This window comes from Aptenodytes forsteri, unplaced genomic scaffold (genome assembly GCF_000699145.1).
Source record: "Aptenodytes forsteri isolate BGI_AS27 unplaced genomic scaffold, ASM69914v1 Scaffold181, whole genome shotgun sequence".
In the NCBI taxonomy this organism is placed as follows: Eukaryota; Metazoa; Chordata; class Aves; order Sphenisciformes; family Spheniscidae; genus Aptenodytes; species Aptenodytes forsteri.
Window position 1 is genome coordinate 1,844,270 of NW_008795702.1, and position 27,287 is coordinate 1,871,556.

The 27,287-nt window shown below is 35.6% G+C and overlaps 1 protein-coding gene across 1 annotated transcript in view; it reads left to right on the plus strand.

The window, feature by feature from the left end:
- The window catches only part of CAMSAP2 (calmodulin regulated spectrin associated protein family member 2), a 92,870-nt gene that overhangs the window by 47,487 nt on the left and 18,096 nt on the right, over positions 1-27,287 (plus strand). Inside the window, exons 4-8 of the mRNA XM_019473108.1 lie at positions 411-494; positions 11,393-11,534; positions 14,758-14,897; positions 25,162-25,255; positions 26,355-26,448. Of these exons, the coding sequence (XP_019328653.1) occupies positions 411-494; positions 11,393-11,534; positions 14,758-14,897; positions 25,162-25,255; positions 26,355-26,448 (554 nt within the window). The remainder of the gene's footprint in view (positions 1-410; positions 495-11,392; positions 11,535-14,757; positions 14,898-25,161; positions 25,256-26,354; positions 26,449-27,287) is intronic.

The window sequence follows — 27,287 nt, forward strand, 5'->3', positions numbered from 1 at the left end:
GTGACGGCTGCTCAAGGGTCTCTTTTTGGCTCTTTAAGAGTTGTCATCTTATTGTGTAATTTATCATGATTTAAAACCAAGGTATTCTGTTAGTATTTGAACACATCTTGCTTGAAGTGATCTACCTTCAGTGTATAATCAAATCAAGTAACAAGGATACACTGTTAATCAAATGTGATGGAGCATAATAAGGGGCAGGTTAGTTTGTACAACGTAAAGCTAACAACTAGTGACCCCAGACTGCATCTGAAACTGGCGTTTGCTGATTACGCTTCAGGGCTATAGTCTGAAATATTTGTTTAATCTTTTCAGTTAACTCAGTGGTAGTGATTTATAGACCTTTTGAAAACTTACAATTTCTATGACTTGTTCCTTAGAACAGACCATTGAATAAGCTATTTTGTCTCTAGGTAAATGAACATTTGAAAGACATAATGGAACAGGAACAAAAACTAAAAGAGCATCACAGTGCAGAATCTGCAGGAGGTCAAAAGGTAGGTGTAGGAGTTAAAATATTTTAAACAAAAATAAGCATTTATCTGTAAACAAAAACTACTTGCATATAGTATGTATAGGTAAATATACATTTGCAGACTTTGAACTTGTAACTGCTTGTTAAAGAAGGCAAACTTTTAGTATTCAGTCATTTTGTTATTAGTATTATCGTTTCCATGAAAATATCCATTTAAATGTAACACTGAAAGAGTTGCACTTCTTATTCCCAGTTGTCCTTTTTGACAAATAAATCTTTGATAGTAAGGAAACATGTTATGTTAGTCCTAGGGAATTTATTAAGATTAATGAATACTTTCAAATGAATTAAAACTGTGGTCAGATTTGATATGAAAAAGACCACCACATTTTTATTGATGATTTTTAATGTTGTTTTCCTTGTGAATTGCATGCATCTCAAAAGAGAAATCTGTATGTGGCATCATGGGAAGCATTGCTCTGGCTATGATCCAAATTACTGGTTGATTAGAGGTTTTATTATATATACAATAAAAACAGATTATGTTTGATTCCCTTTCCTAACAGGATTTTTTTCCTTTTGTTTGCGGAGCTCAGATAATTAAGCAGCATTATACCCATCAAAATACGGAAGGATAGCATACAGTTCCGGAGTATGTAAAATTGCTTGCTTCAGAATGAGATCATTTATCCTATTGTGATATAATTATTATTGGGGAATTGGTAATCAGTTTGAACACCCTTTGGTATTATCCCTGCGCTTGATTGCAGAACAGATTTCCTGACTGCTGCAGGGCCGTAATCCTAGTTCCCTTCCTGGTTTGTTTTCACGTAAGCAACTCTGAAGGAGTTGTGTTACCTGGCTAGATTAGAAGTTCAGCTTCAAAAAGCATGAATGTCCTTGCACTTGTGGTTTCTCTTTAAGTATAAGGAATGGTGAAGGCTAGTTAGTATGTGACTCGGCAAAAGAAAATGGTATTTTTTACAATAGTAGCGTGACCCCGATGCATATAATCTGATACGGAAAATTTAATCTGTGTTAAATAGTGATAATAGCATAGAAATCTGGAGAATAAGATGTCCTTGACAAGTTCATTTCTCAAATTTAGATAAAACAAAGTAAGCGGGGGGTGGGGAGATAACCTATGATCCTCACACCTCTAGTGATTTTTCTTTTTCCTAAAAGAAGTAGTAGGAAGTTTTGTGTGGTTTTTAGGTCACTTTTAAAGATGAGAATTTTTAAAATCCAAAGTGCGTGAGAGTCTTAATATGGTAAACAAAGATATATCAAAGAGAACATTATTATCAGAGCAATGCCATAAAATTATCTGTATCTGTAAAAATTCAGTAATGTTTATTTTCACTTACAGTTTGCATTTTATATTAGGAATAGCAAGATAAAATTTTTAGTTTATAATTTATCTTTAATGTCAGCATTCTTGAATCAACTGTTGAAAGACTTGCATAGTCTGTAACTCTGATCCAGCGGAATAAAACATTTGCATAAAAATGGTATATGCATTTATGGTGTTTTTCATATGAATTGTGAAGCTACAACACAATCAGAGCCCTGTTCTGTTGGCCAATGTACAAATGCATTTGCAAAATAGCCAAATCATGCTACAGTTGCCATATCATGGAAAAGTTTGTAATTAAGGCCTTCTCTTCTATACACTGGATTTTCAATACTATTATCCCAGGTACATGTTATGTTATTTGCCTCAGTGTGGGATTCAGCTGCATAAAGTACATTGTCAAGTAAGGTATTCCATGCTAGGGGGTTGTATTAGCATAGCTTTATTAGCTAAAATCTCAGCACGGGCAAAACCTCAGGCTCCAGTTGACCCCTAGATGTCTCTTCTAACAGTAAATTTATTGCGGGTTATGGTTTAAAAAAAAAAAAAGGCTATTAGAAAGTTAGCCATCCTTCACATTTAAGTACATGAGAAAAATGAGGATAAAATTACTTCGATAATGAGTCAAAATATCATTTGTACATTAAAGTTTCAGTGAATACGATGATAAAATGGAATCTGCTTCTAGAAGATAAGTCGAGAATATGAAATATTCAGTCAACTATATTTTGAAGTATTTAAGGAATTTGAATTACTGAACTTTTTGCGTGCAGGAAGACGGCAACATATTTTCAAGTCATTCAGATTATTTAACTCCAGGTTTTCTTTGAGAAACACTGGTCTATTCAACTGATGGCTAATTAACTACTCTGGAATCTCAGCCATTCTTTTTGTCATATGCCTCACAGTATTTCCCAGATTTTCACTTACTTTTGCTAAAGCTAATGGTGATTGCACACATGCAAGTATCTGAGATTTCAAAACACATTAAACACCATAACTAAAACCTGTATTTCTTAACTGCAGATCATACTGAACGCTAGCTTTCCAAAGAAAACTATAATGCAGATCCGTTGGATGGATCAATTGCATCAAATCAAGTTGGTCAGAGTTTCGAACAGAAGGTTCTGTTAAATTATGATGCGACTCCTGTCAAGCATCTCCTCGTATTTATTCCCAGATACCCAGGTGTTTTACCCTGATTATCTGTCTCCATATTGCATCAGTCCATGCATTCCTCTTTTTATAGCACAGAATCAGTGACACATCCTGTAACTTCATGGCATTGACCTTGCCTCATATATCTCAGCAGAGCTGTGAGATAACTGTAGCTAAATTCCTATATCAAGTTTGGGTATTGCTGAAATATGTATATATTTTTTATCTGAATACTAATTAGTGTGATTTTGTCCTTTTTTTTCTTTTTTTTTTCATTTCATGCTATGCCTATGTTTAGTTATTAGTATCAGTAGATTTTCTTAAAAAAAGGCGGGGGGGAGGATTGAATTCTGCCTTTGTATTAATTAAAGCAATATTATTACATGGTTTTCCATTTTTATGGAAAAATTAAGTTATACTTCTATATATTTATTAAGTATAGCATTTTCTATGCTCATATTACAGTTGTAGGTTAATTCTCAGTATTTGAATTCAATTGTTTTGTTTTCTTTCTTTGATGTTTTTAAACTCCTAACTGCTGCTTCTATTTGTATTTCAAAACTTAGCATGAAGGGGAACTGGAATGTTTCATTGTGCCTCTTTTCTGTCTTCCACCATCCTTTTCAGGTTGGGGCTCTGTTTTGTAATTTAGGTCCATTAGTTAGCAGTTCAAAAGGTGATGATTCCGTTCTAAAATTTAAGAAACTTTGCAATCTCCCTTCTGCTCTAGCCAAACACCTTTGGATATTTAAGTTTCAGAGTTTCTAAGGTGTGGTCAGGTTTTGAACCTGAACTAAATTTAAATGCCTATTCTGCTGATTTAGATAGATGGCCAAAGAAACAAGAAACATGGCCAAAGAAACATGGGAAGAATAGATCATTCTAGTCATTAGGGAAAGCTTTTCTTTAGTTTTAATTTCTAGCCAAGAAGCAGCAAAGTTATGTACCTAAAAGGTGAAACAAAGTTACTGAGTAGACTCTTTAATTCTTTTATAATTTCCCACTGTGATAAACTCATAAATTTATATCAGTTGTGAAAAATAATTTCAGCACAATCCTCAAATTAATGCTTTGCTACCTTGCTACAAATCTGTGGTGAACCTTTTTGCAATAAATAGTAAATCTCTACATTTCTAAAAATTGTGTCATATACACAGATTAATAAATGATACAACTGATAAGATATACCTATTTTCTATTTCTGGATAGATAAAAACAGTATTAACAGATTATGAGGTTGCTTTTGTTTTCCTTCACTTTCTTCTGCTAGCTTCCTGTAGAAGATAAGAGAGGAAGGAGTATGTATGATTTTTAGTTCCAGGTAGTCCTCTGTGGATCTTGGTCAGCCGGTGATTTGTGGTAACCTCGTCTTTTTCTGGTAGAGTCTCTGCATCTTCTTTCAGAATTAGGATTTCAAGTTTTGTAGTGCATAGCTTTGGTTTTCAGGCTTCCATTGAATAACATGTAGCGAATGTACGGTTGCACTGGCTAAACTACTGATTTTCAATGTAGTTGAAGCTTTCTCAAAAACCTGTTATTTTTCCATCTGCTTTTGTGATTTAAACTGAATCAGCCTTAACAGATTTAAGCCAAATCAGTGAAAATCCTATGAGAGAAACAAATGTAAGAGTATTCATCCGAAGACCTGAATTCTTTAAACTTTTTTAAAAATTAGTTTAAACAGTGCAACTTTTTGCGTGAAGGTAAAATACTAATGCCATAGTTCCACTTTCAATTTAATGTGTCATAAATTCACACTGCTAGCAAAAGCTAACCTGTAAAGAAGAAAAGTTTGCAGCAGGATCAGCTTCTTGATCCAATTAATGCAATTAATGCACAGCTGCATGAACACAAATGATGGTGCAAGGAGGACAGCAGAAACAAGTATTTAATGAAGGGCATGACTACCATTTTTTGGCACCATAGGATGAATTTATACCAAGTTAAATTTATCACGGTCATGTTTACAACTTCTTGTTAGGGGGGATTAAACAACCTTCTTGTAAAACTGTAAGCCCTCAACCCGAGGGACTGTTTTGTTCTTTTGTTTTGTGGTTGGTTTTTGTTTGTTGTTTTGGGGTTTTTTTTAAACATTGGGAGAAGTCAGTCAGGATTCTCTGCTCAGTTTGTTTTATAGTGACCAATTTTTAATAAGTTGCAGGGGAAAAAAGTTTATTTCTGTTGATATAAAGTACCAATTCAACAGCTGTTGAATTCCCATTATGTTGGGAGAAGTCACAGGATTCTCTGCTCAGTTTGTTTTATAGTGACCAATTTTTAATAAGTTGCAGGGGAAAAAAGTTTATTTCTGTTGATATAAAGTACCAATTCAACAGCTGTTGAATTCTCATTATGTTGTCCAAGAGATTTCAGCTTTTCTTTATCTCTTTTTTTTTTAAGTGCCTTTACAAAATGTATATTTATAAATCTTACAGTATGTTTGAATTTAAACTTTATTATCTTCAGTCTTTCAGCCTCTTGAAGCATATTCATAGTTGTCTCAACCATAGTTTCAGCCAAGTGGACAAATAAAAATATATATTGGATTGTTAGTTTTGAGTTCACTTTGTACTGTTACAGAGAGCTAGTCTTTGGAATTGAAACAAATGTTTGCTTTTTTCCAAAGAGTAGTTTTTCAGCCTATCAGTAAATAGATATTGATGGACCTTTTGAGTCCGAGTCTGAAATACACTTCACCTTGATAAATTAAAGAAGAATGTTCCTATCAGTGTTAAGTAGAATGATAGGCAGCCCAGGTCTGATCTCGGTCGATTTACCTAAAACTTGCTTTAGGATATGGCTTAGAGTTCCTGATTGCAGTTGAAAATTAAGATAATTTGTTTTCAAATTCACGTACTTTTTCATACATTGACTATACTTCAGTGAGGAGAAGAGAAACTGAACCCTGTGGAAGGTGCTTTAGTTGGGTATGACTGAAACGTCTAGAACCACGCATGAACATGCATCTCATAGTTCATTTCTTCTGAGTGGCTTTGGGATTCTCCACTGTAACAGTCCAGTTAAATGGAGGAAAAGAATGTTGAGAATAGGCGTGTTACTAATGCGCGCCCTTTCATGTACAATAGCTTTTTTACATAAAAGCTTTGTTTCATTACTACAGTTATTTTAAGGGTTTTATAGAAGTGCAGTATTTTAACAACTATGTAAAAGAATAAGCTTCCATAGCAGTTTTTTCCATAGTAGTTTTGAAACTAGCTTTTCACCGTTTCCAGAAAACACTTCATTAAAAAATAAAAAACATATTCTTTCCTCCCCTTCGGTAATTGGTTTGATTTTTTTTTTTTTTTAAATTTCTACAATGAAATCAATAGAGTGGTGAAATTTTCTGTGTATTTATAATACTGCTACACAATGTGTTGTTTTCTTAATAGTAGAAGTATTACTAGTGTATAGAGTTATAGAAAAATTCACTATTCACTGTGTGCTTAGGACTAAGCTTTTAGGTCAAATTTTATATTTGTAAAGCTTTATAATTTGGGGTTTTATTTTTTGATCATGTATGAGTTCAGAATTTTATGTATCAGTTCTGATCATTTCTCTGCCAGTAGCCACAACTCCATCTACGTTTCAGGTCATTGCACATCATGCAGCTGATGCTAATGTGATTTGTCATTGCAAAAATATAACTGCCTGCACCTCTTGTTGTTCTGAAAACTGTCATATGATTGTTTAAAAATATTGTTAAATGTTATAAACATAACTGTTTGGCTTGAAGTAACTAATGCAAACTTCACTGCAATTGGTTGGACTGTACTACAGTGTGTTTATACCTTTTCCCATTGCTTTAGCTTCCCTGCTTCCCCATATGTGCTGCTGGAGTTCATTTTGATGCTTGTGATATCATGACTTCAAGTCTCAAATGAATTCTTCAGTCGGATTGCATATGTAGGGTACAATTAGATGTGTGAAAGCATTAAATAAAACTGCATTGATCTGACAATCTTGTCTGTTCATGTGGGAAAATTATAATGTTGATCTACAAAGACTGCAGACATATTTCTCCAGTGTTATTTCTGCTAATTAGCTCAATATGCAGAGGTTACAGTGCAGTAATGCTTACCATTAAATTACAATTCACTGTTACACAAAACTGAGAATGTTAAAGAAAATTGCTTTATAAAAGTAATTTATGAAATCTGATAAATTCTTCCTCTTTGCTTTTTGCTTTTTTTCTTTTTTCCTACTGCTTCCTCTGAAGTCTCCTACCAAATGGTTTTGGAAACTGGTTCCTGTAAGTTTGCCCAACTGCTTCACTTTGATCAAATAGCTTATTTTGGGAATGGCTTTGTCCATGTCATGCTAGTCTAATCATTCATTTCATTTCTCTCTACAAGATAATTTTATAAGAAATTGCTCTGCAAAGGTGTGCATAATACAGAAGCTTATTTTTCAAGGTAATCTGCACAAAATAAATGTAAGATATGATGCTGGATGAGGAATTACTTTTCAAGCAGTCAAGTTCTCTATGGGTTTGTATAAGGTAGTGCTCCCTGTTATTAACTAATGTCAAATGATCAGGTTTTTTGCAAACTACTTTTTCAGAAGCTTTCAGTAAACATATGCTATTTGATACTGACTCTCTTTTTAAAAGAGACTTCCAGAAATAGTTTTTGATTGTTGATGCTACACGGAATCTGAAATTTTCTGATTTATTTTAACAATATGCAATCATTACACCATTTGCCTAGAATTCCCTAATTTTTCATCTGATTTAAGACTGCTGTTAATCTCTCCCCACACAATGTAACCCAAAGCAGTCTACTTTTAGTGAGACTATAATTTCACTAAAAGCAATAAAAAGTAACTGTTCAGGTCTGCAATAATAATAAAGTTTGTTTTCTCTGTGCTGTGTCACCTTGGGATTATCATTACTTTCCTCTGTGATATAGTAATTCATCCCTGAAATGCATTCAGATGGTTTATTCTACAACAGGTTTTGCTGTTTAGGTATATGCAGAATTGCATACTTCTGGTCTGAATTCCGAAGAACTAATTGTGATCTGTCTTTGATCTAAGGATTACCAAATAACTGATCTAGCAGTCCCTCAGGTATTTGTTGTCATAACTAGTAAAAGATTGTTCATACATTGCAAAGAGAATTAAAAATAACAAGGCAGTTGCATGTAGGCAACAACAGAAATTACTTCGTGTCTGGAAAACCAGTTTAAAAGTACTGTCTTCAGCAGACTAATCAGTATTCAAATCCATAACACTTTATGCTATATGGGCAATTTCTCTAGAATGCTATCTATTACAGTTGTGACACACACAAATACACTGCTCTTCGCAATAGAGTCCTTCAATTTTGTTTTGGAATTAAGATAGCGTAATTAAATGGCGGGAATAACGCAAAAAAAACCCAAAATGGACTGTCTGTGATCAGAAACTTAAGCACCTTTTTTTTTTTTGTCTCATTTCTACAAAATAATGTGGCTACTTCAAAGCCATTTCAGAATATGTTTTTGTTCTATTTTTGCTCAAGGTGTTAGTTTACTAATGATTCTCCTCCACTGCATAAAGATGATACTCAAATATAAAATATTCAGTCTGTTTTAAAGCTAACTCCAATTTGCCTGCCAGTTGTCCATAAAGAACTTGAACTAGTGGTATTTAGGTTAGTTTAGTAGAGATACAGTTGAAACCCAAGTGCTACTGATAATATAGTAGGAAGGCAGTGGCTCAAGCTGCTCTGACAGTTCAACCAGCCTTTTGATCTCTTCCCTTTACACAGAGCAAGTGTTTCATAGTGAGACAGATAGCTGCCTGTATGCTCAGGAATGAAAACTTACTCTGATAAGTAAATTTATAACATGTTATCTACTATATGGTAAGTGCTTAAGAGCGTTCATTGTTAATGATTAACTCGGAATACATGTGAGCACTTACGACAGAGTAGCTGGTGTGCTGTTGGTTCATCTTTAGTTGACCTTGTTTATATGCAAGTGTCTCGACTATACCTAGACTTGTTTAAGTGGAATAAGCTCAAAGACGCTAAATCAGGCTGGTTTAGGATCTCAAAAACAAGATGCCTGTATTAGCATTTATGTTTAAATTAGCACTAGAGCTTTATAATAAATGTAGAGGTTCATCTTTTGCATTACTGCATCCATATTTAGTAGCAAACATTGTAACTGATGAGAAGAGTTTCTTCAAATGGAAGTTTATTAAAAATGCAGTGCAATTACCAGTGTCTTTTATTTTTCAGTATAATTTTGTTTAGCTTTTCAACCAAATTGAAACATGATGCCTGTTACTCCCTAACGAACCTAGCATATCAGGTTATATAAATTTGTTTTTCCTGAAGTAACGTGCCTGGCATACTCTCTACAATGAATTAAGTCCTCTTTCTAGGTCCACTTTAATGATATGATGCAGTTTCCAGCATCTGTGGGCACTGTTCATAAGGCCAGTGAAGGCACCGTTAAAGTGACAGTAGACTTTTTCACAGGACTTACTGTGCGAGACCACTGTATTACCAATTTCAAATATTTTCGAACACTGCATTAAAAAGATGCTATTTAAAAGAATATATAAATTAAACAGGGCTTGTTGGACCATGATGTTAGTCATCTTTATCATGTATCTTTTATCATTATTTCATAATTAATTTGTAATATTTCATAGACTTAATTTCAGTCATTTTGAGGAGGAAGTACATGGACATATTAACATGGTATTTGAAACTTACAGGATTTTCATCAGAGTGGGTCATTGGATTGCCACAGGGTGAAAAACACCAAACTTTCTCTGCAAGCATGATTGGCCTATTTCATTAGAAATAGTAGGGAGTATTACTAACATGGGGAAAAGAATATTAAAAATGCATGAAACACTAACATGATTTTGTTTGGTGTTAGTGAATGCAAAACGGGCATTTTCATTTTTAGACAGCATACTTGACACACAAATACCAGTACATTTCAACTATGAAATAAAGACTAACTCTCAGGGTTTTTTTTTAAGTATTAATTAGTTAAAGTATAAGTTCTTTGGGCCAAATACAAGCCCTTTATTTTTCTAGAACTGATGTGTCTGCTGTTGCCAGATTAGACTCGTACTTCTTGGGCCAGTTAGAGGACACTGACATTCACTAAAGATAATCCCATGTGATCCTTGACAGAAATCCAGTGCCAGTAAGTACAGCCTTCAGGGTTAGTCTGTGGTTCCACAGACTTTTTTGCCAGCAAAGCTAGCTTAAACAATTCCCACCCCAGCCATAAAACCTCCAGCCCTGCCTGCTCATTCACTGCAGAAACAAAGGAAGAGAGAGATGTTGTAGCTGGATCAATGGTCTTACCACGCAGCCCCATCAGCAGTTGCTGCAGCACAGCCAAAAGGTGGAGAGTGGGAGATAGGAACTGTCAGCTCTCAGCTTTGCTGGGAAGAGTAACATCCACACAGACTTCTCAGGGTCCCTCCAGGGAGACTTCCAGTTGAGTGTGTATAGATGAATGAAAATAGCATAAAATTAACTCAGAAACACTCTTGGCATCGTAAGAAGTTCTGTGGTATGAATAGAAAAGTAATCCTTCAGTACTGTTTTAAAAATAAGTCTTAGTAAATAATATTAAGAAATTAAAATCTATATCACTTTCTTCCACCTCCATTTGTTTTCCCAGGAAGAAGTGGAAAGAAACTAAGAATGATGAATACCATTTTTTTTTAAGTAAGCCCCCCTCTCCCTCCACAAAAAAAAAAGAAACCCATGAAAAATATGTTCACTGCAGATAAATGCTATCTTGGTGTTCTGAACTAATGATCTCTTTATACACCGAGTTGTTTTTCAAAATGTTTCCTTTTATAACTGGGCCACTGAATGGTCATAACACTTGACCATTAATGCTTCTCGATGTTTATGACTGCTTATGGTGACACATGCTAGTAATAAAAATGGAGCTGATCAAATGCAGATTCCCTTATTTCTGTCATTAAGTCAGTTATATGAATGAGATTTGGGGCAAGATTCTTAGGTGCGTTAACTTCAGAGTCATTTGACTTGCCAGTAAACTGAAGTTACACCAGCTAAGGATTTGTCTCATTGTGTTTACACACAGATCATTTCTGATTGTATAATAATGAGTGTTGAATGTTAATTAAAGTATATGATGTTATTTAATTCAGTGTGCTATACAGAGATCATAAAAATTTGGTAGTTTTGAAGGAAAGGCTCGATATTAGCGTTGTAGGTTCCTTTCCTCTTAGCTGTTATTTATGCCATTCAAAATGGGGCATAACAGGAATAGTTTTCAGAAATTTAACACTGAGAATATCCAGCTATTTATTGAATACTGCTTTTTCACTAACAGAGTGTAAAACCTATAGCATGAATCTGTTTCTTCATATGTTTCAGAGCCTTTGTCTCTGAATTTCTTCATTCTATATTGTAGGCTCGTTACAGGAAGGAGCAAACATTGCTTAAACAGCTGCCCTGCATTCCATTGGTGGAGAATCTGCTGAAAGATGGTACAGATGGTTGTGCTCTAGCAGCCCTGATCCACTTTTACTGTCCAGATATCGTTAAACTGGAGGGTATGTCTAACGTGTTTCTCAGCTTGTAAACATATGTCCATAAAAGTTTAAATGTCTGTGTTTGATAACTATGTGAGGGAAGGTGCTTAAGTATGATATACAAGAGGCATAATTTGAGTGTGGTGGGTTTAATATTAACTTTGTGCCTATTTATTTTTACATTTAAATAAAAGGAACCAAGGTGTCCTTCCATGTTGTGCTTACTTTTATGTTATCACACTAATATAAACATACTAAGATATATTATTTCAGATCTGATGATGGCAACACGTGTGCCTTTGTGCTATGAAACTTGAAACCACCTGGAAAACTCTTATTCTTGAAGCTGCCTAAGTGCTTTCTTGTGAATCTGAGCAGTTACAGATATAAAATACGGAAGAGGTTAGAGTTAGTCAAGCTCTGCATAGCTGCACTGCATGGCAAATAGGTGCTCTGTGTTCTGGGCTTTTAGTTCACCTGATAGTTACCTATATCATTTATAGCGTAAACAAAAATATATAGTCTAGAATGTATTGGTGTCATGCTGTTCTATAATAGCACTTGTCTGTGATGATGAGCAGCTTCATCTTGTTCTTTTGCTCAGTGGCCTGGTTAAAGTCATATCTTCCTCTTGGCAACTAAGAGGCTCATGTAGTTGTAAAATGTCTTGGCAGCTAACACCCATCATTTTCTGCCTGTGTTCTGTCCATGATACCTTTGATGTCGTGGGAACACTTATACAGAAGCATCCTGAGAAATCCAGGAATATGAACAAAGGTACAAAGCTTGCTAAGGACTGAAATCTGGAATTCATATACACAATCACTTTATAGGAAGCTTCCAGCACAGTAGGCGTTGAAGATGAAAGACACTAAGATGCATGCATTCACCATTCTTCTTCAGCTTGTGAATTTTGAAAAATACAACTTTCAATTTACATAAATGTTACAGCCAAATATATTACTATTGTGTGCGATTAGGGAAGAGTTAAAACTTGGGTAGTGTTGAATGGGGATAACACCTAGTTCCTTCTTACTGTTTTAGCATGGCTGAAAATATGGACAGTCCAAAAGATCTTGTATACCTTGCGTAACCACATATATACTTACCAGCAGATTCCTCCAGCATCTGACTTTAAACAAGACAAGGCACGTGTCATCTTTGGAACTTTAGTTTTATTGTTCTTGTTAGGTGTCCTGACATCATCTTCCCTAAAGTTATATAACTGTGCGTGTCATTGTCTCAGAAGTAAATTCAAAGGTACTCTGAAGCGACTAGCAGCACTTTAAAAAGACTTTGCCCATCTTCCTCGTATTTAAATAATATAATTTTTGATGCATGTTAAATTTCACTGAGATTTGGTTCTGTATTGGAACTGAGAAAGGCAGGTAACAAAAATGCATATGCAAAAATGCTTAAAAATGCATTAACAAAAAAGAAAAAAATATTAATCCAGAGCTCTCTGTAGTCTGCAATAGATTGTTTCTTCTCATTAAGACTTTATTTAACTTTCAAATCTAGGTTTCCTTCAAGGAATACAGGACTAGAAAGGACTCCCTATGTCAGTGAGTCAAGAAATTGGATATTGTACAAAATTGTATCATCCCTTTCATGAATTTATCATGTCCTACCTTAAAACTGTGTAGCTCTTTAAAATCTGTACTCTTCCTACCCACTGTTGCAGAGCTCCATTTTTTACATGGTTTTAAATCTTATTCTTGTTTTCTACCTAGATGTGCTTGTAGCCTGTCTGCGTGCCTTTGTTCTTCCAGCAGTGCCCTTTGGCTTGAATAGCTTCTCCTGATCTAATGTCGACCTTTTTGATATATTTTCTTTCTCTTGTTCTGCCCAGGCTACTGAACCAAGCCTTTTCAGTCCCCTTCTGAAGTGGATTTCCATTCTCATTATCCTCCTCAATAGTCTTCCTCTGCAACTAGTCCAGTTTCGGTTCATCTTTCTTGAATATGGATGGTCACAACTGTACAGAGAAATCCAGACTGGCATCTCATTACTGCTTTGTACAGTGCTTCTCTGTCACTACTGGAAATAAATTTTCTGATACATTTTAGCATCATGTTTGCTTTTTTCCATAGCTGCATGGTGCTGAAAGCTCATAAACATCTTGACATTGGCTAATACACGATTCCTTCCTACTCTATATCACTTTCAACCAGTGAATCACATTAGAATTTTATTAGATCCAAATGCATGACTTCGCATTTTGCATTACTAAATTTAATCCCATTTTGGTCAGTTTAGTCAAACGGGTTTTTTTCCATGGATTATCATCTCTGGGGTTGGGATGATGGAATATGTCTGATTTCCTCAGAATGGGAATCCTTATCCTGCTAGCATCAAAGTAGATTCCTTGTCTGAAGAAACCTTTTATCCTAAACAATTTAAAACTTATGTGGAGCTCTGTCATACACCGTTGCTTCAGGAATAAAATCTGATGCCTGCTCTGGAAGTATATTTTCTTTTATTCAGTCCTTCTTTTTACAAGGACTGTCTTTTTTTCTGGGAAGTTATTATTGCTACTTAATTGTTCAAGAAGCAGTCATAAAAAGAGAACAGGAGGTTAGCTGGGCATAAATAGTATTCAGAGAATATTGTGTAACTACACTGGTCTGTTCACTGCTACCACTTCTTTGTCGTTAAATAGAACTTTCAAACAGAGAGTGATAGTTCATATATCAGAAGCTTCAGATCCTTGTAAAATCTCGTATCAAACACCTAAATCCACAGAAACAAATACATAAGACTAAACTGATGCTGGTTTTGTGGGAAGATTTGGGGTTAATAGCATTAAAATGTATTCTCAGGTCCCTGTGCAAAGACTAAGAACTAGTATGTACGGAGAACTTTGTGAAAAAGCATACATTTCCTACTGCCATTGCTGTATCGAAAATCTAATTGAAAAAATGTGTATTAGTGATTAAATATGTTTTTTCATTATATGGAATAGCAGGAGTTAGAGCATAACTTCCATTTTCACAAAAGGCAAAGCAGAAAAAAAACAAACTTTTCAATAGTGAAAAAACAAAATTCATGTTTAGAAAAATGTCTAAAGATATAAAACTGCAAAGATAAAAGCCAGTCGTCATTTCTTAAGTTTCTGGGGGTGGGGTGGGGGGTGTCAAGTCTGAATTTATCCAGAAAATGTTCCAGAATCTAGCAAAGCAAAAAGCACTTTTTTGCAAATCTGTAACTCTGTCTAATCTTTGCCTCTATTCTTCCTTTTTAGATATTTGTTTGAAAGAGACAATGTCTTTGGCTGACAGCCTGTATAATCTACAGTTGATTCAAGAATTTTGTCAGGAATACCTTAACCAGTGCTGCCATTTCAGTCTTGAGGATATGCTCTATGCAGCTTCTTCAATAAAGGTAAAAAAAATCAAATAAAAATGCAAGCAGCGTCCACAGGACTGTTTTGCTAATGATATATTTAGTCTTTTTTGGTCTGCTGCTATATGAAAAAGCATGTTGCAACTCTCGTGGTATAGCATGCAACACACAAATTTCAGCAGCATGTAAAACCACCTTCTTTTTGCAGTTATGTTGTTCTAGTAATTTCAAAGTATTTTAAAAATAGCACTTGTGAAAGTATTTATAAAATCTTCGATTTTGCGCAAAACTATTTCATACTTTATCTTCTTTCTTATTAATTAATTGTTAGTTAAAGCATGTAATCTGTGATATTTCTGTTAAAATGTAATAGTGACCTGCATTAGTTTAAATTTATTAAGGCTGTAAGAAAAGGACAAAATAGTGAAGAGGTTTTTGTGGAATTATTACTCACTCTTCTTACTCATTTCTGTGTACACAATAGTTTTATGCTTTTTTACCTTAAAGCTTTTTCACTTTTGTGAAAGTGTAAATTTCTGAGTTAATTTCATTGAAAAATCTAACGGGTTTATGCTGAAACACAAGCAGGAACACGATTCCAACAAATACAGTTGTTTGAATAAGCTGTTAAGCGTTTTCAGTCACTAAGATTTTGCTCTTTTAGAAAAAGAAAAAAAATTTTTGCTTTATTCTATTCGTTTTTAAGCCTGTGTGGAAAGACAAGGAGTAATTGAAGTATTTCTTGCCTAATTGTAACTTTAATTTTTCATTCTTGTGTTTCTCTAAGACTTTCTTCTGTGTAAAACACTCTTCATTTGCCTAAGATTCTTGTTGGCCTGCCTTTAGGGAATGAAATACTATTTCTATGTAGTCAGCATATCCACTGCAGATGGGAAGCAATTGGTTTCTAAATATCTGGGTCATTTCACTGCTTTTACGATCTTTATAGCAATCTCACAAGCTGAGTCACAGAGGCCAGGGCTCGAATACAGCTTTGTTGTCTCCTGTAGGGTTGAACCCAGTCCTTTTCAAATACGTCATGAGCTGCCAGGGTGAGTAAGGGCAGTAGGACTTAAGTCTAGACTACTTAGCTGTTGCTGTTTTATTTTGTGTATGCAAAGTTGCGTAGTGGCTGCTTTCAATCAGCTTTTGGTGTTTCTAAATTTCAGATACAGTAATCTACCTACATACTTGTAAAAAGTCTGCTGCACTGCAGTCTCTCTTGTCTGTAGTTTCCCAACATATGGTCCTACAACCACATTCAATGATCTTGAGCAGGACTCCTTCACTGCGTTTTGATTGTTTCTCTCTGCTTACAGATACATGGAATAAATGGAATTCATTATTCTTTGGTTTCATTCGTGGCAATTAATAATACCATTTTTTATAGTAATGGTTTGAATTATTTCTCAAGCCAATATGCACTATGAAGCTTCAATTTCGAAAAAGTAACTATATTAAATATTTTGTCACTATCCCAATGCATCAGACTTTACACTTTTGAAATGCTACAGACTCAGCAATTTTGCTGTTTCTGAACACTATTTTTAAAGGGGATTTAGAGTTCTTTCAAAGATTTAGAGTATTTCTAGAACTGAGAAAGCCCTTTTGTGATCATGTTTTTACAAGTTGCTGTGGTGTGGATACTTATTTAGATGTAAATGCTACAAAGAGAGGCTGCCAAGTTTTTCTTCTAAAATTTGGCACGGAAACTTTGGCTAGTGCTATAAACTCTGTTTTTCCAGTGTTAAGAATTAATTTCCTTTCAAAATAAATTCACAGTTAAAGGAGCTCTTTCTTGGTTTTCCAGTGCATCTGATTAGAGTAAGTTTTAATAAATGTACATATTCTCCAAAGAATTTTATTGTCACTTTGAAAAAAAAACTTGTATTGTAACTGGACATTTTAAATATTACACATTTAATTAAACTGGTTAGTAGAAGTCACCTTTATCTCAGTCTACAAAATTTATATAGTATCGAGTTTTAGGATTTATAGAAGCATGTGTCTTTGTTTCAGGTGTCTGTGTTAATCAGCAAAGATTTTGATGTGTTTTCAGGGTGACTCATACTGTGCAGTAGGTAGCACTATGCTTTTGATTAAAAGTCTGTTACGTTCATGGTGGTGACAGAAAGAATAGAAAGAACCAAACTGCTGGTACGTTACTGGAAAAAGCCTCAAGAAAAAAATTACAGCTGAGTTTTTGGAATGACAATGCTGTGCCTTGTGTGGTCCTAGAAATTACACTAGGTATCCTGACTTCATGCTAGGCCTTGAGAAGGAAGGGAGCAGAGCCTCTTTCTCTTAAAGCGATCAAGCACAAAGTGCATACCTTACATTCTTTACTGGGCACACTGCACGGTCCTGTTACGTTAAATCAAGGCAGGTTGTAGATAGTATATGATACAGAAATTCAGTGCAGGACTAGACCAAGGTGGTTGTGCCCACTTTTGGCTTTCCCATCAAAATGCACAGAAACACAGTCAGATTAATTTAAAACTTCACTTAACAAGCATCCAGAGTATTTGACATAGGCTCTCAGATTTTGCAGCAGATGAAACTGTTGGCTTAGTTCTGTTTTAGCACAGAGGAGAAATAAGCTTTGTCTGGATTTCTAGACAGCTTTAATGTGTCACAGTCAAATGAAGCAGAAAGTAAGTTTTGTTGCTCCTCACTTGCCCTTTCCTCCTCCTCTACGAAAAATACATTTATGAAGTTCTTCATAAGATGTTTACTAAGGGAGGGCTACTGATGTTAAAGAAAAAAATATTTGAATACATTCCATGGATGCTTGAGGCACCACCAGGGGAGCATACTGGTTCCTGGTTGTTTTCCTTTGAGACAGGCAAACACAAGTAGAGAGAGATTACATAAAAATAATCACAATATTTTCTGAATCCTCCCTGCATATTTAACAAGAGGAAAGAATAGAAAATCTTGGATCTCTCTTTAGTTGTGATTGCTTTTTTTGCCCTGATCCTCACTCTTCCCTTCTCCTGTAAGCAGTTTTATCCTGAGACAGGATTTTTTTTTTTTTTTTTAAATAGCTTGTTCTTCACCTGTATCTGGGAAATTACATAGAACTGAAAGAGATGTTTTATTGTGTCTTGACACACACATGTTCTGCCTATCCAAAGAACAAGTTTGTAGAAATAGAAGAGCTTGCATGAAGTGCCATCACAGGAAGCATGAACCACCCAGCAGAACAGTAAAGACTTCCTTATTGCTTTGGCCCAACAGTTGATTAGCACTGCAATGTAATAGTCAGTATGTAGCATTTGTGGCTTGACTAAAGGTCTCACGGAATGTGTAATTCCTGAAAAGATGTTGTGAGGGACATGTATGGTCCCTGAATAGAAAGAAAAAAATGCATCTCACGTGTTCCATTTGTCACGTGAGATATACGTTGAAAGTATTTCTAAAAGAGGAAAACCACATCTTTGGTTGTATTTGGTTATTTTCTTGGTATTTTTAGATCACTCTCTGCCAGTTTATTCTAGTAGGACCATAGAGTTCAGACCTAGGAGCAAGTAATTTATGAGGTTAACTGTCAAAGAAGGTACTGACAGACAGCTTCAATCATTTGATGTTTACCATGACTTGAGAGCTCATGTAGGAACTTGGCATTGAATCAACTGACACACAGTTAATTATTGTCTTTTGTAAGTGTTCCTTTATCTGAGCCTCCAAAAATGTGTGGTGGTTGTTGTTGTTGTTGTTTTTTTAAATAGTAATCCTAAACTTTTGCTACTCATTTAATCTACACATATCGTTGTGCATTCCCTTTTCATTGTTAGAGGATTGAGTCAGGGTGAGACACAGATCACAACCAATATTAGAACACCTTTTATTAATTCAACTGCTATTATTAATAGAATGAATCCATTATGAATAAGATAACTATTCACGCAATGCATTCATTTGCTCACACAGTTCACACACACATGCTCACTCAGTCATTTTTACTGGGCTGGAGACCAACCCAGTGGCCTCCCAGAAGTAAGGGGTCATAGTGGCCCACCAGTGGCTTTGGGGAAGGTGCCCAGAAAGTCTCTCAAGGAGTCACTTGTCTCTTTATGTGTATACATATAATTGTGTACTCTTTGTCTGCGGTCACTTGTCTCTTTATGTGTGTATATACATATAATTGTGTACTCTTTGTCTGCATGTAACAGCTCCTGCCCTCGTGAGTCTGGTTAGGGTTATCAACCTGTTGTTGACTCTAGCATGTGCTGATGGCCTTGTGCAGATCTGGCCGAGCCCTGCTGTTCTGAGTGTGTGGGTTCTTGGGGATTCAGCAGGGCCACGAGTCTCCGCAGCCTCTCCGTTCTTGGGAGACGTTTATGTGCTGCCCCTCAGCATGGATGCTTCCTCTCTTTGGCTGCTGTTCTCTGGTAACTGTAGAGTCTGTTCACCCAAACTCGTGCAGAAGGCACATTTATTCAGAATGAAAGCTTTGTGAATGTGAAATGAAGCAAATCTGAGAGAAGATTGCTGTCTCTTGTCTGTGAAGGGCATTCCTCTGACCTAAATGTGGGCCAGACTCTAAACTGTGCAGAATCACAACTAAGCATGTGGAATAGGTACCTTATTTTTGCACTTAATTACTAACCAGAGCAGAGAGAACAAAACGTTTGCTCTGTCAAAGGCTCAGTAGGCCAGGTGGAGAGGCTGGTTCCAGAGCTTCCTCCCCCTCCTCCCCCCTCCGAATTGAATAGGAGAATATAATATCTAAAGGGTTGTTTTATACCAAAAATATTTATTGTGTTTGAACATTTTGAATATTTGCACTTTCTGATGTAATGTTGATGGTGACTTTGCAAACAACGTAAGCAGAAGCTATAATCAGCACCATGTCCTCTGAGATGTGAAAAATAGCGTTCAAATACATCACATAGATAAATCCTAGAAATTAAGGGCTACACGATGTCTGCAAGTGTTGTACAGCTTTCCCTCCAATCTCAATGAAAAAAACCACTGCCAATCAGACTGCTAACCCAAGTCTGAACTTGAGTTGGAGTCCCTGTAAGTGTGTATATGGACTCCTTAAGGACCTGGGAGAGCAGCTGGCTGTGTTCGGTGAGGCAATTTAGGTACGTATGGTGGGAGGTGGTCCAGGGATTTGATTCCCATCTGGCTGGTTTAAAAGGATTTGGGATCTGGAATGGAAAGGAAGATTCAACCAGGGAACAGTTCTTTAAGAGAAGATTTCTCTCCTGAGAGGGACCAAATGTTCCTGACTCATTATTTAAAGGGAAGCAGCGTGGTTTGCTTTCACTGATGTTAATAGGCCGGTTTTCCCTCTTCTTTGTTCTGGTCTGAAATAAGACATGCTGGAGTTTTCAGCCTGAGTTGTTGTGGCAGGAGATATGACAAACGGGTAGTGCATGGATCATACGCAGAACTGTAACTTGGCCTTCTCCAGAGAGTTTGAAACACTCCAATTTTCTTCAGTCTTGATGCATTTATGTTGGCACTTTTATAACATATGAGCTATGGATTTGCATTTGAGGTGAGTTACTTTCCTGGCCTACTGAACAGAGATTTTAATGTGCATTGTGGTATAAATTTTACAGAGTGTTCTTATGTTCATTTTGAGAAAATTCCTAAAAGCATCTATGGCTGCTTTTCCATTCAATTTTAGTGGATTCAAGCCTGATTACAAATTATTTGTATCACTTACATATATCACCTTGTAGTTGTTATTCTATGAATACGCAGATCTAAAGCCTAGAAATATTAGAAGGATATAATTTATTTTAAGTGGCAAGATTGGACATACTATTTCTGTTAGCTAATTTGATTTAAAAATCAATTGTGATTTTAAAATTGTGGAGGGGGAATAGAGATATTAAAGAAAATAACTTATCTTTTTGTATAAAATTCTATAAAAGAAGCCAGTTTCTATCTCCCTTTGATACAGAAGCAAGTAATGACTTTAGATTTTATACTCAGAATATGGGAATATTTTTTCTTCCAACAGATGATCTTCCAAAATCTGTTAAACAGAAGGATTTTCATTGTACGGTACCAAAAGATGCACTAGATAAAATGTAACCAGTAGTGCAGCTGACTATATGGAACTAATGAACAGTCTGCAAATATCAAATTGAAAAAATTAAATCAGAATGTTTAGCAAATAAAAGCATCTATGAAGCTGCAAGTCTGCCATCTGCTGTTGAGTGGTTTTGAGCCAGTCTGAGCTGCTCAGAGCTTGGTTATTTTTTAGTACTATTAAAATACTGTTAAGCTTCTGAATATTTTTGTGTATAAATGCATGTGATAATCATGTGACAAGCTATTAGAACTTTTTGTCGGCATAATCAAGGCAAAATCTGTGGAAAAAATATCTACATTCTTTCTAGCCCTGGGTAGCAGGATTACTACAGACCCACAGTTAGTTTTTCCAAAAAATTAAGTTACTGATCATCAAGTCTTCCCCTTTGATCATTATTATGAACAACCCTTTCTGGCTAAAAATAACCTGTGAGAAAATGTGTTTTCCATCATGATGTTTCACCATCAAACATCTAAATTAGCCTCAGTTCTGAGCGGGCTGTTCAGCCAACAGTTTCATTTTTACTTCAGTAAATACTGCTCTGGTGATTTTGGAGAAACAAGCTGTCTTGCAGTAGCTCAGGACTGCATGGAAGATATTCTCAGAAGGAATATCTGAGTCCTTCTTCATAAAATAGTCACGCTATTAAATGCAGCATTTCAACATAAGAAATTGGAGTATTTAAATACAATATTATTTCAGATGAGGACAAAGCTATGATTAGAACACTTTATAATTCATTTTTTGTAGTAAAAAAAATTCAAGTAAAAATGTAAAAGTTTGAGGGGGGAGGTAAGGGGAGGAGGAATATTAAGAGAAAAATCATAAAAATCATAATATTTAGAAATTGTAGTATTAAAAAAATCGTATTTTGTCTGAGAAGTACATCTGATTTTTTCTTTATGCGTATTGCTTCCTAATGAAATCAGTGTGTGATACCAAAATGCTATACTTCACATTTTCTTTGAATGGAAAAGATTTTGCTACGAACTTTTCCTCATTCAGTTCTTGTGTGCTGAGTAAGCAGAGACGGGATTTTTTCCTAGTCTATTTATAGCTTGTATGTAATAACTACAGCAACGTCTGGCTGATCCTTCACCATATACTAAAGTGTATGAGCAGCTTTCAGTCTAAGACTATCCCTTTGCTGGAGTAAAGGCTTATCTACATTGGAAATATTCAGGAAAAATAAATCTGAATCAAACGTGTCAAATAGATATTTAAAATTATATTTTCAAATTTACTGATACAGAATTGAGGTTTATCTCATTTATTATTGAACATTTTTGTTGTAAATTTTTGTTTATTTTAAAAAGATGTTCTTACCCCTAATGCCCATGGTTTGTTTCTGAAATAAAATGATGTTTTGTTTAGAATTTTTGTCAAACGTTTGCTCGCACTCCAAGATTTGAGGTACGCATTTTTAAGGCAACAAAATTAATGCAACGATAGAATTTGACATTTGAGGGACTGAAAACATAGTGAAGCTGTCAAAAGAAGTCTTAAATGGAAGTCTTACATAGTCTGGATACAACTTTTAATTTGAGTACATCCTCTGCGGGCGTATACCAGCTGTGCTCAAATATACAGTTAAACATTGAATGTGAGCAATCTGAATGTGAGCAATCTTGCCTATCTGTGTAGTTATGCAGTGGAAAGTTGATAGGTCCATCACAGAATACAAAGCATTTTTCTTCTCTTTCCTACTGGATCACAAAAAGCTTCATCTTTCTGCTTAGATTTTCCTCCTCTAGCTGGTGAATTGACAACAGAAGACTTACAGACTTTGCAGCCATATATGCCTGAATCAACCAGAAAATTTTCTCATTGGGCAAAGAAAAATTTAAAATAGAAACTGTGTACCACTGGTTTTACTTCCGCAGAATTTGTCTCATTTTTGTTAAAGAACTGTCAGCTAAATCATTTGCTGTGCTCTTAGAACTCTGCAATTTGTTAGCTCTTATTTAATACTCCTCATTCTTCTAAAATCCTTCAGAAGATAAATAACATATGTTGATATGTAGGTCTCTTTCCTACAGAGTTCTATGAAATTGTATGAGTAAATTATTTGTAAATTTAAACTGATTTTTAAAGACTACATGCGTTTACTGCAGGAGCCCAAATGCAATTATTAATCTGCAGCAAGGTTTTCCTGGAGACAAAGGAAGGCCTTATTGCTAACAAAGGACTGGAAATGAGAAAAATGTCCCATGCTCTGCTAATGAGAATTTCACGTGTATAAAGATTGCTCTGTTAATATCTGTAATAGCAAAGTCTATACTGAAGATCATCTTCAGTCATATAGAAAATGTAGAGGTCAACTCCATTCTAAAAACCAGAGTAACGCTGTCCTGGATCGAACCAAAGGTCCACCTGGCACCGTATCCTGTTTCCCACAGCAGCTTGGCAATGGCAGAAGCCAAAGCAAGTGGAGACGACCAGGGCTAGCCGTTGGTTTTATTGCAAACAGGCTTAAGAATTCTGTCCCGTACTATGTAACATTATGTACTCAACTAACATCCTTTATTTAGAAGCAGATTTTTCCCTATCTCTGTTTAAAAGAAAAGGGGGGGAAAAAAAAAAAAGCAAAGTTAGGTAATTGTTTGCTTTTTTCTAAATCAGCTCTGATTTCTTTGTGTTACTGCAAAACTCAGAAGAGACATTGCTTTCCTTCCTTTTGAAACTCTTCTCTGAAGCAAATAATTAAATAAATTCCCACTTTACCCGAGAGACTATTTTCACTTAATTTCTTTCTCAGAGAAAAATAAAGAGAGATAGCATCTGATAGTTTAGTGTAAAAATGCTAATTTTCTCAAGTACAGAAAGTTTTATAGGACCAAACATGAAGAAAGCTTTATTATTGAAAAAGGTCACGTGGAAATATATTTCTGGGTTGCAACATTAGTTTATAAGTTGCAAGTGCTCTTGATGTTGTTGTTAGTTTGTAAAAAATAAACCAGTAAGTTTGTTAATTTATATTTTCCCATTTAAGTTGCATGAAATGTTAAATGAAAATAGCATAAAGTGGAGAAAATGAACCAGATATTTGAAATTATTGGGTGGTAATGACATGAAAAAAGTGACTAAGGACACTTGCTTTTGTAAGTATCGTTAGCTGGACATTATTGGGTTTTATTGCAGAAGGACTTTTTTTTAAACAAACTGTTTTAAAAAGTTGTTTAATTATGGTTTCCCGATTTAATGCATAAGTAGAGGTTTGTATTGTTTGTATTTTCAGACTTGGTAAGACTGGTGACACAAGTCTGTGCACCTGCGTGAGTCAGCTCGGGCCTGGATGCTCGTTGATCTCATTCAGTTGGTATTTCTGGATATGAAGTAGCACTGAATCATATGGACGTAGCAGCTTAGGACCGTGATCATTTGGCCTCTGAACTCTTCGGCCCCTACAGTCAACAAACCTTCTGGTCTTTTTGCACTCCTTATTACATACTGTTGCAGCAGAAGCTGCTGCTACTGCTTCTGCCTGGTTTTCCTCTCTGTTGATTTTTTTGTTGTTGTTGCAGTTCATGTCACCGGTTGTTTCTTCCTTTTTACCTGTTTTTCCCCTTGTGTTAAATCTGATGGCTCCCACGCCTCTGTGTTTCATAGCTGTGTAATGGGAAAATACAGCAGGGAGAGATATCAACAATACACTAAGCGTGCATAAATCTTTGGAGCTAAAACCTTGTTCTAATGTGCGTTGAACAAATGCTGCTGCTGGTTTTTGTTTTGCATTAAAGACTTGTAAATTTGGGTAGATCTTCACAAATGTGGCAAAAAGCACATGCTTGACACAAAGGCCTAAATCAGATTCAAAATTCCTACACTAAAACTAAGGGCTACCAGAGTTTTTCATGTTAAAAAGCCCTGAAAGTTTTATTGCCTAGCCTCGCAAAACGATGGGCTTTTCACTACTCTTTTTTATGGAAATGGCTACTCTGTTTGACAGGCATCATTTTCCACCCATCCTGTACCTCTCTGCCCTGCCTGCAAGACAGCAGGCCTGAGCATATGCTCATTGTGAAACATTTCAACCCAGAGGGTTACAATCTGGTCAAGTTATGTGTATTAGGTACTTGGTGCTACAGATCAGTCTTACTGATCTCATTTTCTAAGAAATCAGTAGAGAACGTAAGCTGGATGAAATGCAGAGGCATATCCCGAATACTGTTTAATCTATTTATTAGCAGGCTTGTGTTTTAATATAAATTTCTTTTTTTTTTTTTTTTTTTTTTTATTTTGTAGAGCAACTACATGGTGTTCATGGCAGAATTGTTCTGGTGGTTTGAAGTGGTGAAGCCATCATTTGTACAACCTCGTGTTGTTGTGCATCCCCAAGGTAATTATAGTAAGGATCGGTTTTAATATGCATGTTTTTAATACGTATGTATACAGATCTCTATTGTGTTCATGAATACAGTGAATATTTTCGTTAACAGGATTTGGTGGTGTACAACCCCCTTAAAGAAGGAGCAAAGTACTCTTTCCTCTTGTTAATCTTCATCTCATCTCATAAATCATAAGTAGATTTTGTTGTCTATTACCAAAAACTCATTTAAATTGTTGTGGTATAATCACTTGCAAATTTTCCTGACCTAAACAAGCCTAGAATCTGTTTATGCCCATGCAGGGATTACCGACATAATAAGGAGCCAAGAACAGAATTTAGCCTGAAGAGCTTGTATTGCTGAGGAGAAGATACCAAGAGAAAGGAACATAAATCTGGGGAAACTGGACAGACAGTTAATTGTAAAATCGCATTTTGTACCTGGGTGCGAAGGCACTGTCTTTGATCAGTAAATTCTCAAATTTAAAAATCCACCTCTGAGGTAGATTTTGAGATCTGTTAAGGAGTGTAGAGCCATGGTGACTTAAACATTCATACAGTAGTGCTGTGATTGTCTGTCTAAGAGCTAGGAAGAGATTATTTTAATCGTGAGGCTTTTACACCTTTTTTTTTTTCATTTATATGCTTTATAGCACATACAAATCCAATTTAAATCTTTTAAATATTGCTAACTAATTTAGGATATGACCAAAATACTATTTTCTAGCTGAAAAGTCAGTCTAAGGGTTTGGGGGGGGGGGAATTTTATCAGAAAAATTTCTTCCAGAAGAAGAATATTTATTTTTGCTAAAATGATTGCTTGATTTTAATTTTGTAGCTCTTTTTAATTTTTTTTTAATTTATTATTTCTTCCCTTGCCTTTTCTAGTCATTTTTGTCATTCTCCATTCCCTTAATTAGTGCCAGTACGGGAACTTTGGAGGAGGTAAAGCTGAAAGGAAGTAATTGGGTTTTCATCTAAATAATGGAACCAATGAAAATTCTTTAACTCTTTGGAAATTGTTACTTCAGATTATTTCAGACAGCTTTTCTACTGTGGATTTTAACTGAATACTAAACTACAATAACTTGAGCTTTGTTCTCCCTGGCAGCTGAACCTGCAAAAGATGCAGCTTCTGCTCACAGCTTGAATGCTAACAGAAGAAATTACGTGGATGGCCCATCTGGTTCTGACTTCGTAGCCAGGTAATGTCAGAGAATCACTAGTACTGTTTCACAATCTTCTCCTTTCTATTCAAAATCAAACACGGGTTTTTATTTAGCTTTGTTGCCTTTTTGCAATGCTCAAGGATTGCGGTACCAAATATAATCTGTAGAATTTTGTGGAAGATGCCATAGTTCACCTGTTTCCCCCCGTGCCCCGCGGCATGGCAGGCAACATGTTCATCTTTGTACAGTTCACGTTTGCCACTTGGACGGCGCACTGTTGTCTCACCAGTTTCCAAAACAGCCTTTACCATTCAGCAGAGAACTGTCACGTGGCCTCCCTGTCCTGTTCGGTTTCATGGGGGGCTGCTGACCAGCTCTGCTCCGAAAGAGCTATTTTTCTGGAATTCACAGCAAATTTTCCAAAAATGATAAACTAAGGTAACAGCAAGAAAACCACTGAGTGATGGTTTTAGTCTGGTCTGATTGTGTTACTTAAGTAACATGAAGGTCAGATAGGTAAAAATAAATACTTAGGCTACGATGAACTTCCCAACTCTTGTGAGCATCAAGAATGGAAAGCTGTTTTGTTAAATATGTTTTGCATTATTTGTATTTTGTAAACACATGTGAAACATTATTATTAGTATTACTGTTACAGATTTGGAAGCAATATAAAAACATTCTGTTTCCCTTGTGTTCTCTAGCTGATCATACATTTGACAAGAGGCAGAAATTGCACGTTAGGCCACATTTTTTAATCTTTCTTTTGACAGGGTAAAGAAAGCCTTCCAGTGATCTGATCTGAACACAGTGGATGAGGGGTAGCATTGCATTATATTTACAATTTGGGGGCAAAGGTTTATTGATTGTGTCTG